This window comes from Dendroctonus ponderosae, unplaced genomic scaffold (genome assembly GCF_020466585.1).
Source record: "Dendroctonus ponderosae isolate FM_Combo_2020 unplaced genomic scaffold, Dpon_F_20191213v2 Dpon_F_20191213_570, whole genome shotgun sequence".
NCBI lineage: Eukaryota > Metazoa > Arthropoda > Insecta > Coleoptera > Curculionidae > Dendroctonus > Dendroctonus ponderosae.
Window position 1 is genome coordinate 1 of NW_026018786.1, and position 11,135 is coordinate 11,135.

General features: G+C 40.3%; 2 protein-coding genes across 6 annotated transcripts; one reads left to right on the forward strand and one right to left on the reverse strand.

Annotated features, from left to right (window-relative positions):
* The first annotated feature begins 1,269 nt into the window (after positions 1-1,269).
* Positions 1,270-5,668, forward strand: LOC109539371 (putative leucine-rich repeat-containing protein DDB_G0290503). The gene is made up of 11 exons (XM_048667119.1): positions 1,270-1,616; positions 1,671-2,154; positions 2,205-2,411; positions 2,467-2,736; positions 2,790-2,922; positions 2,979-3,433; positions 3,487-3,719; positions 3,771-4,015; positions 4,073-4,204; positions 4,263-4,476; positions 5,131-5,668. The coding sequence occupies exons 1-11, from the start codon at positions 1,431-1,433 to the stop codon at positions 5,254-5,256; spliced, it is 2,685 nt and encodes an 894-aa protein (XP_048523076.1). The 5' UTR covers positions 1,270-1,430; the 3' UTR covers positions 5,257-5,668.
* Positions 5,437-10,327, reverse strand: LOC125504728 (protein lifeguard 1-like). 5 transcript variants are annotated; one of them, XM_048667122.1, is made up of 4 exons: positions 10,168-10,327; positions 9,769-9,807; positions 8,223-8,396; positions 5,437-6,719 (listed from the first exon to the last, which is right to left on the reverse strand). In XM_048667122.1, exons 2-4 carry the CDS (start codon positions 9,788-9,790, stop codon positions 6,007-6,009), a joined length of 909 nt encoding a protein of 302 aa, XP_048523079.1. In that variant the 5' UTR covers positions 9,791-9,807; positions 10,168-10,327; the 3' UTR covers positions 5,437-6,006. The 5 variants fall into 5 exon arrangements, with proteins under 5 accessions (XP_048523079.1, XP_048523077.1, XP_048523078.1 ...); XM_048667120.1 differs by having other exon boundaries at positions 8,184-8,396; XM_048667121.1 differs by lacking the exon at positions 10,168-10,327 and adding an exon at positions 9,860-9,878 and having other exon boundaries at positions 8,184-8,396.
* Between the last annotated feature and the right edge of the window lie 808 nt (positions 10,328-11,135).

Here is an 11,135-nt window from a genome sequence, read left to right on the forward strand (position 1 = left end):
TAAAGTGATCCATGGATGGGGAAATGTTGGTAGTTTTCTCAAAAAATGCTTGAATTCAAGAAGTTTTAGATTTGAGTGGTTTTCTTTGAGTTGCAAAATCCACTTGAACATGACGCTGCTTTTTTCGAAGTTTCCCCCCATAGGGCCATCATAATAGGCCAATCTTGAAGATTTGTAGTTAGAATTTTGCAAATTTTAACTTTTCCTTCAATATACGCAAACCTGCCTCTGCCTGCCCTCTATATTGCGTACTTCCCCAAAATAAGTCTTTTTTAGAATTTCCGTTAATTTCGAAAATGAATGATGAATCGAGAATTTCTAGTAGAAATTCGAGGAAAACAAATTATTGAATCTACTTATGCTATCAGCCCTGATAACTTGGTATACTTGAAATGCGCGACAATAATTGTGTGAATAAAGATAATAATTTATTGACTTAACGTCTGAATCGACGATATAAAACGATTCCTCAATGTTTACCCGCAGAAAAATTACCATCTGCTTATATTCCTTCACTCATCTGCAGTTTTACGTAATAATTCGATTGAATGGCTTCCAAATGGACTAAACCCAACTAGCGACGCTGTTCACTTCATTATGCCGAACTATTTAAATGGTGAAAATGAAAAAATGGCCTTTCAAAAGCCTCAGCATCGTCTGGTCGATCCACTTAACATAAAATCGGTTTAACCAACCGTTAGTTCTTTCTAATTTCGATAAATCGCTTCAAGTGGGTACCCGACTTCCTTGTTCATGTGGTGGATTGATTAAAAGTGCACCAATTGACACACACTGTACCAACCCACTGGGACATAGTTAAAAGCTCGAAGAAAACCGGTCGATCGAAAAACGGTTTTCGCCTAAGGGGGTTACAACAAAGGTGCCAGTTATGTAATGGGGATTTATACGTACCGAGAGCCATTGAGATCAGGGGTCAAACGGGTCGAAGTCCGGCGGATTAGGTGGCCAAAACGACAAATCCGTATTGCCAAGTGCACCTATCGGAGTTTCTTCATGTTTTCTTTGCTCCCATCTATAGGCACTCAAGGGCTTCCTCTTCGGCACTGGGGCGTTGTTTGGATGTCTTCTGATCAGGAAGCAATCATCAAAGCGCTCTGAAGAGTCAAACCGCATGCCAACTCAAAAAATTGCAAATGCAAATTCTCACGCCTTTGCAAGCAAAAGTGGGCAAGTGGTCTTGGAACTTGTTTCACTTATTCGCATTAAAATGCAAACATGTACAAACTGTTCTGTGGGCGATAGGGAAATTTCAAAAAAATCAACAGTTTTGCTTGTGTTTTCCCCCTTTGCCTCGGACGGTTTCCAAAGCAACTTTACCGTCATATCGACTTTTCAGCGCCAACACAAACATAAGAAACCCACAGTGTTTACAAAGCTGTATAGTGAACATGAACTAACTCAGGCGGAAAATGGATTTAGATCATGAGTTCGAATCTGACGATAGTTTCTTTGATGATCCCAAACTATCGAAAAAGACCAAAACTACCGAAAAAAAGTCGCTGGAAGACATCTTCGGCTTTGCCGATGAAAGGAAGGCGGATAAAAGCGGGCATAGTTCTTTAGAGAACATCCAGAGCACAGCAACCAAATCTAAAGTGAGTATATCACTTTGCCCCTCTGTCCACCCAAAAATCACTCCTCAACTCTAGGTTCGCTTTGATGTCGATACAGCTGAGGAGGACTCAAAACGAAAAGCCCCAGACTGGCTGGGAGGGTCAGAAGATGTAGATTTTTCCAAAAAATCATCTTCCTCCCTGAAAAGCAATCCCAAGAGCGACTTTTTCGACGACGTCCTAACTACCCCTGCCTCAAGGTCCGACAGCAAAAAGTCCTTCGATCTCCTGGACGATCTCTTGCCTCAGAGAGGCAGAAAAAACGAACAAGCCAAAACTTCCTCATTCGACGATATTCTACGAGAGAGCAAAGCTCAGAAATCTGGCCCTGAGTCCCTAGAAAATCCACGGCAAAAAGCGGACAAACCTGCCGAAAAAATGACGCCTGAGGGCTTCAGCACGATTCTGGAACCTTCGCAAGGGCCGAGAAGAAGTAGACGCGGCTCTAACACGGGCGTAGGTGACGTTTTGGGGCTGTTTGGCCCCAGTAAAACCGAAGAAAAACGATCGACATCCAAAGGTCAGGCTTAAGCAATCACCCAACTTGCAATAACTCAAAAAATCACCCAGATGTTCCCGATTGGCTCGGTGGAAGTTCCACATCAGTCAATGTGTCTGATACCACAATATCTCTGCATAAGGCTGAATCAAAAAACCTTGAAGACCCAAGCAGGAACATTCCTCAAAAGGAGTTTCGAGCTGAAACATCCACATCAAACAATGAAGCTGCTTCAGACATCCCTAGAAAAGCCCAATATTTGAAAGTTTCTTCACAAGGCAACAGAGTCAATTAACTAGAAAAAAACCAGTCTGAAATTGAGTTGAATTTTAGGCGATGAATCCTCGATCAACACCTTCCAAGCCAACATTTCCAACCTGCAAACCCAAGAATCGTTTCTTCTAGTGTCGCTTCAGCTGAAAAAGTATGAAGAGAACCTGTCGGAAATCAAGAGCCAGCAGCAGGAAATCTTGAGGAAGCAGGAGAACCAGTTCGATTTATTTTTGAACAAGTACATAGAGAAGCAAAAGAGCATTGAGCATGAAATGCTCGCTCAGCAGGAACGGGTTAATGACCATATCAGAGCTTTATCAGGGTCTCAAAGCACGTTTCCAGCATATTTGAGTCAACTAGAACTATCTGCTAATTTCCTGCAGGTAACAAGTCTTCAACCACCGAAACCTCGGACAAGTTGGAAGGCGAATCCAACACGGAGAGTGTGGATAAAATCATCCAAAGCTTAAAGCAACGACACGAGGAAGAATTCTTCCTCATGGAAGAATCTTATAAGTGAGTAGGCACACCAATGGCGCACTTCGGCACTGAATAAATCCTCGATATTCCAGGAAGCAAATATCCCTTTTGGAAAAATCATCGGCCAAAGTCGAAGAACGGTTGAGCGAAGAGATTGAAAACTCCACCAAACTCTACCAGGAAAAAATCGACAACTTAAAGCGCGAACACAGCGACGAACTAAAACATTGGACAGACAGAATGAAGAGCATTGACCAGAAGCACCAGGAAGATCTGGAAAACATCAAGGAAAACCACGGCAGGATGATCAGGGAGGTTAAAGACGAGTTCCTCGACCAGCTGGAGAGGTTTAAAGAGCAACGATCCCATGAAACTGAACTGTTTGCCCATAGCGCTGACTATTCCCAGCTGCTTACGGCCAGTGTGGAAAAACTGCAGAAAAACGAGCAAGTTTTGGGAAACATTCAGGAAAAAGTTGTCACCGACTATGGAGTTCTGAGCATTGCCAGGGAAAGATCAATCGAGAACAAAGAAAAAGAACTCACAGGCAGGTATTTGATTGCGACGACCTTCGTTGGCTGAAAATTCCTTCATCAACAGCCATGAGAGAAGCTTTGGAAAGATCCAGGGAACAAGCTGAGAAGGACCGCTCAACATTGTTCGCACTTGTCCGGACTCTAGAGCAAAAGATTTCCGAGCAAAACCACAACGCCCAAGAAGAAAGATGGGCTTTGCAGCAGGCTGCCAGCACACTAGCCGCTCGATCTTCAGCTTTTGATAGGGAAACGGAGTTTAGTAGAGCCTCCATTGAACGGGAACGCGAACAAATCAAGGTGAATCCTTCAAATGCTTCTGCACAAATTTCAGTATCATCAAGCTTGCAGACTCTGAAAGAAGCTATGTTAGCCGAACAGGAGAAAGTGGCCCTGGAGCTAACCGAAGCCAAACTGAAACTAACATCCGAAAGGTCCAGACTGGAAGTATCCGCCAAACTGATGAACAATTATGAAGTTGAGAAAATGAAGACTGAAGCAGAGACGGCGATACAAGTTGCAAAGGAGCTAACTGATAAGCTGAATCTGGAAAGGACCTTCGTGCAGAGGCAGAAGATGGAACTGCAGAGCTTTAGGTTGGTAGGCTAAAAGGCCGGAACTGCTCCGGGCTACGGTTGAGTCTAATTTTGCAGGAACCAACTACTGGAGAAAGAGCGCGATCTGCTGGAACGCGAAGAAACTGTCGAAGAAATGAGCAGGTCAATCCAGCACAAAACCAGCGAAAATCGACGCGTAATCCATGAAACTAAACACCTGGAAAACAGGTTAACCTGTTAATAAACCCATTAAAATGGAAGTAGTTAGGCAAAGTAAATGTTGCAGGTACAAAGACAAGCTGCTGGAGCTCCAAGCTCAGGCCACGTCGCTTTCTAACCGCGAGAAGAAATTGGCCGAGGAAAAGCTGCTGGTGTCCAAAGAACGACTGGGTTTGTACACATCAATGAAACTGCAAGCGAGTCAAAAGAAGTGCATGCTTTGCCAAGCAGAGACCGAACATAAACTTGGCAAAACCGAGTCTTTGCCTGTGGGTTACGGGGTAAGTTGTCTCGAGTGTTGAAACTTTCCGTCAATGCATTGGAGTAGGCCTGGGTAACACTGTGTTGAGTGCGCTTTTGAAGTGTTGCCGCTTGGTGCGCTAATTTTTATCGTAAAATAACTCTACAGTCTTCACTAAAGCCCGTGTCCCATGCATCCGTTTGTACGATGATACGATGGTACGAAAGTGTTTCTATTGGTTGGAGATCTGTCAATTCGTCCTCCGTTCGTAAGACGGTGGACGAATTGACAGATCTCCAACCAATAGAAACACTTTCGTACCATCGTATCATCGTACAAACGGATGCATGGGACACGGGCTTTAGTCCCAAGTTTTCCAAATAATATCATATATATCATAATTTTTCGCGAAAAATTCCTTAAGCTTATCAGTATTTTTAACTGAATCTTTAGAAAAAAAGAGTAACTTTGCTAAAACTGAAAAATTCTAAAAACCTGCGGAAATGTTAAAAATATTATGGATAAATGGCCCTTAAATTAAATCTAGAAACAAGTAAAAAAGGTCATCGACATTTTCCCTGCAACGGAACTGAGTTACTGCGCCGGTGCGCGGGTTGGGCCATTTGCGCGACACTGCGCCAACTCCTAAAAATTAATTGAGTTACCCAGGCCTACATCGGAGTTTTCCCTTAAGGAACCTAACGGAACCGGAACTACCGATCCGGACTGGATCAGACTCAGAATGGATGCAATGGAAGACGAACGCAATAGCGAGGTAAGCAAGGAAGATAACAGCACCAATACATCAAAGTTACACTAGTTTTCCTGATGATTGGAAAAAGTCCATGCGAGCGCATTCAGGTTTTTTAAGCGCCAAATCACGTTGATTGTTATCGTGAAAATCTATGATCAACTAACTATTTTGTATGTAGAATTTTATTTAAAAAAATGAAACAATTTATTCAGGAAAAGGTGACCAGACCGAAAAAAGAACACAATAAACTTTATTAAACATATATTTTCACAGCAGATGTACTGTATGTAACCTGGCATAATTAACATATAATTCTAGATGAGACTAAGCGGTTAACAATAGAACTGTTCGTTCCAAGTGTGTGGTTTGTGCCAGAGCTACCTTTAAGATGCACATCCCACTAGAAACCGATCATTGTAGTTAAGTGGATTAATAATAATACATTAAATACAAACTTATCACATACGTACGGAATTTCTGCATACAGTATGGAAACCCCTTAATCTAAGGACTAAAAGTAATATTATCGCTTTTTTAATATACTGAGAAACTTTTGCAAGGACGTTCAGTACAGGCCAGACTTGTTCAAGTAACCTAAACAAATGCTGATTATTGATAGTTTTCGAGGCGCTTTGCTTTCAGCAATAAAACGATAATATCTTGGAGACGCTCTCAGCAGAATAATTAGTCAAACGAAATTCTCCAATCCGCGTTGTTCCCTTAACCCGAACTGCTCCTGTGGTCTACTAAACAATATTTATACAAGAATCATTGTAGAGCTGAAAATAAAACAAGAAACAACGAAAGATGAAACGATTAATCCCGGGCATGGCCAATAATGGCCAAAATGTACATGAAGATGTTGACAATATCCAAATACAGATTCAAAGCGGCAAAGACGTATTCTTCGGGAGAAATGCTGTACTTGTGCTTGCCGCCCATCATCAGCTGAGTGTCGTAGACCAAGTAGATGGAAAAGATCAGAGCCCCTAGGGAGGCATACACCAGTTGCACGATCTTGTTGTGCACAAACATTGCCACAATACCAAACACCAACAGAATGATGACGGCAACCAACAGAACCCCACCCATCATGGTAAAATCGTACTTCGTTTGAAAGGCAAACAGAGTCAAAGCCAAACAAACCGCCGCAGTTATACCAACAGCCATCAGCACAGCATCCTGCTTGTAAGTGCTGGCACTGACGCCCAATAAAAACCCTTCCGCTATGGTGAATATAAACAGCATCACGTAGTTAATAGGAGCCTTTCTTCTGACCTCTCCACAACATGCCAATGTGATCATTGCAACGATCATCACCACAAGAGCCACAATGAACAAGCTGGGCGTGTTGTGGACGAAGGCTTTGGTTTTCGGTTCGTAGCACAACAGCGCGATGAAGCCCATGGTGATGGCGAGCTGAACCATCAGAATAGAGTAGACTTTTCGAATAAATCCACGTCTGATCGATTGGTCTGAGAAGTCGAAGCCTTTGACTTCGGGATCTTCAGCATCGTAGCCTCCATATCCTGGAAAATCAACCAAACGGTTTCAGCAAAGGCATTGAGCTGGTTTGGATCAGAAGCTACATGCACTGTGAGAGAGCAACATGGTGAATCAGGAGCTTCAAATTGTGAAATAGTTTCAATTCTTTCAGAGGCGGCTAGTGAAGGGAATAATCGAAATAATAAATGTTTCAGAAATTTTTTTGTGCAAATCGAGTCTAGCGATCGAATCGAAAACTGAAGATGCGCATTGAGAGAGCATCAGTTTATGCGATAGACAATAACTCCAATTTTTAAAATATAGATCTGGTTTTTTTCTCGTTCCTTTAAATGTATATTTTTCCTTGATTTCATTTGTGCATTTGCCGACGTTTGGGGTAAAAATATCATCAAGCTTTATTATCTAAACAATAAAAATTCAATTTTTTCCCATCAGCACTTGACTGTAAATAGATCTTTAGCATTTTTGCAAAACGCCTTACAAGAACATTTAGATGATTTTCCCCTTAATGTGTTACGAAAATGTAAGTGTTTCCCAACTAGTTGTAAACCTATTGCTCGATCCACCTCGAATGCCAGATATTACACCCATGGATTTTTCGGTTTGCGGTTTTATTAAATATCAGGCAGGTTTATCAAACACCATAAGCAGATTTAGACCATCCAATTTTTAAAATTCGAGCTTCCTGTGCGAAACTGACACACTTTTTAGCTAAATTTACAAAAAGTTATAAAAAACCATCGACTTACGATTAATTTGAACAAATAAAAAAAATAGGTCCGAATCAAAAAATGGGAGTTAGTGTCGATATCCCATAAACAATAAGCGCTATTTTGTTAAATTTAATAACAATAAGCGCTATTTTGTTAAATTTAATAAATTACGTACTTACTACCAAACCTTTGCTAGGAGAAAAAGCTACATTTTCCCTCATCAACTTACCCTATTTCGTGGTCCAAAATATTACTTAAAACTTATTAAAAATCTTCATGCCATTTGGACATTCAACTATCTTCATTTGATATGTTTTTGAATGAAACTTCGAGAGCTTGATGACCTTACTTGAGCTTAATGATGTTATCAAATAGCAGAATATTACGCTAGATCAGCATGGTGTTTGATGCCTTTGTTTAGTAGATGCCGAGCTGGTTATTCAAAACATCACTCTCAACAACACAATGAAGATTAGATATAGAAAATTGGTGTTAAATGACCATATAGGGGCTGGCAACAACCTAAACAACAGCTGTCCTTAATCACTCTTAATCCCCAAAGGATTAATTGAGCTGAAAAAGCTTCTACCACTACTAGCATCAACACCAATCTCCAACTAATGCGCAAAAAGAGCCCATCCCCTTGAAGCAAACTCACACTCTTCAGCATTGTGAAAAAGCATCTGTTACAAACGTGGAAAACCCACCCCCTCAAATCGTTCAAAGCATGCACTTTCAAGCTGAAACTATTACTTGAAATAAAACAAGACGAACCATCATGTGCGTTGTTAGAATTAAACGGAAATGCTTCACCTTGGTTGGCCCCCCCATACGGATCCCCATAGGGAGGAGGCTGGAAACCCGGTTGGGGCGCACTTGGGTAACCGCCTGGTTGGGGGTAGCCGCCCTGAGGATATCCTTGCGGAGGAGGCGGATAGACGCCTGGTTGTGGGCCATAGCCGGGCTGTTGTTGCCCTGCATACGGTCCTGGAAGACATAGCAAAAGCCTAAAATACGCCCGTTTATCCCAATGCTTATTGGAATCGATTAGGCAAATGGAGATGATGGGATGGGGGTGGGTCAGGAAAATAAAAGTAACTCCTTTCAGGCACCAGGAGGCCTTTTATGCATACATTTATGTAAACCTTCAAATTGGAGGTAAAAGATGCTGATGAACAGTACGAGTCTTGTTTTAGAATAGTTATATATTACATTCCAGAGTAGGTAGATAAGTCGATTGTGCGATATCGGAAATGTAATTTGTCACTAATGAGACTTGTATGATTAGGTAGGATTCCTCCTTATCCTTACAGATTCGCATCGAGGCGTCATCATCAATAAATAAACCCGAAATTTAGATATTTTAAGTTAAGTTTCTTGCAGATGCACAAGCATCATTTATGTCATTCACGAAAACAAGCTCTGATAATATTCCTACTTTTGGGACTATTTGCTACGCAAATAGACGAAACCTTTCACTGATGAAGGTCGGGATTTGGAGAATTTTTGCAAAAATCTCCATGTTTTAGCAGGACAGTAATGCAGACAAGCAAAATTGCAGTTGAAGCACATACGCAAAGCATATAAAGTAGATTGTCAGAAAAACTAGATACAATCCACCACTAATTACCCTCTAACTACTAAACCCATAGTATTAAAAAATCTTAATATTTTTTAAATGAACCAACGTGTTCTGCACAAACTTTTTCAATCGTTTACGCGCCCTCCAACTATTCGCTTTGTGTTTGTTTGCCTAAAATCGATTAACGCAATTTTCTTAAATAAATGGCTCGCCAAAGTCAGCTAATTTCTAGGCTGAAAGAATGTTGCTAGTCTAGTGACTAATTGGATGAAAGGCCCTGTTGATGAGCTGACAACAGATGGAAGCTCTTAGCGTGATTAAATGTTTCCATTACGTCTATGAGGAAGAGGCATGAACAGGCATGAGCCCTTCTTTGAAAGATTCGAACTTTACCATTCGGTTAGCTTTAGCTTTGAGCGAAGTTAAGAATGATTACTGTCCACCTCGTCTACAGATATTCTTAAATGTAGGGCTCATTTGCAATTCTAAAATACACACGCGTCTTCAGAACAAACGTATTAAAACCTTGGGCTTCTAATCGCTAAACTGTTGTCGTTAAAAGACAATCGATTATTTTCTATAGAAATCTCAGACTTTGATAGCAAAAAACCATCAAGTTTAAACGAGAATGTTATTGCAATGAGTCAGGCAATTTTGATTCGCCTATTGAATTCTCTGAGAAGCTATTTTTACTCTATGAACTGATTAATGCGAATAATCCCCCAAGTAAGTACCCACGAATGTACAGGTGTAAAAGTGCAAAATAGCAAGTATTACCTTGGTTGTAGTTATAGGCCATCCTCAATGTTCAGCAGCCTGAAACAATACAGTATAAGCAAATAAAGGCAAACTTTATCACATTAATTACTCGATAATTTGAACAGATAAACCGCAAAGCTCCAAGTGAGTATTTGAAGGGATTTATACTGGGTGATATTTTGAATTTATACCTACAACCCTGAGATTTTGCATAGAAAATATCGACCAAAGTTTTATATATGGGTAAGGTAAACATGTAAACGGTGTCTTTAAACGGTTCTACTATATCCATTGCATTATATGCAGGCAGTGGCAGTAGAAAAACATTACTTTCGACTAATTATAGAACAACACTCTCAATATATGTTTGTATTGTTGTGCAGGTGCAGTAATTCATACGTTTATCAGGCAACTTACTTGCAAAATATCCTGCGATAAATAATGAGAAAAACGACTGTTTATCGTTAAATAATGCACTTTACTAAAAGTATTTATCTAGAACACTTTTCCTGAAGCACTGGAATTTCCTGGAAATCCCTGTCTATTAACGTCTGTCAATGTCTACGCAGATGAATGAATCATCTTTTATAAATACGTTCCGTTATTAATTAGTAGGCGCCATCTTTTGACTGCCAATAAATTTTGGATTTTTAAAATTCCTAGAGAAACAGATTATAATTGAAAATACCCGAATTTACTTTAGAAAGTCCAGCTATAATTGAGGGATTTTACTGCAAAACTCTTCATGGGCAATTAAAATTTATAAATTTAGGGTATTCACACATATCACCGCCAAATTGGTGAACGTACCCCTCGGTGTTCAGATTCGACAAATTGTTGTCAGAATTTCGGAGTTTACCTAAACTACATATTTGTTTACTGCATTAATTGTTTGTTTTATGCGGAAAAATGTTTAGTACGGTCTTAAATAGTAATAAGTGCCCCGATCTGTGAACTGCCACTCTTCACGTGTATTTACCGCCTTATTAAATCTTCAATTTACAATTGACCCGGAAGCAGGAACTGGAGTAAGTTTATTGTTCTTTTCCTCAATTAAAAATCAAATGTTCTTTAACTTTAAAAGTGTTTTCATACGCATTGGCTCACCCCCTTTTCCATTGACCCTGAATTTTATTGATTTGGCCAAAGTTTGGCTTTTTGTTTTTGTTTTGTTTGTCACATAGTCAATAAAGAAATTCCATAAAACCAATCTCAGTTACGCTGCGGAGCACAAGCCTCTTTACTGATCTTTCCAGATGGACACCAAAACAGCCCTTTTGTTGTTAAGAAAGTGAAAATGCCCAAGTTAAACACCCCCATTCAGTTTTTCCCAACTGTGCGGACATTTTCTAGTCTATACTGCCCCTTGATTATCTCCTTGATTC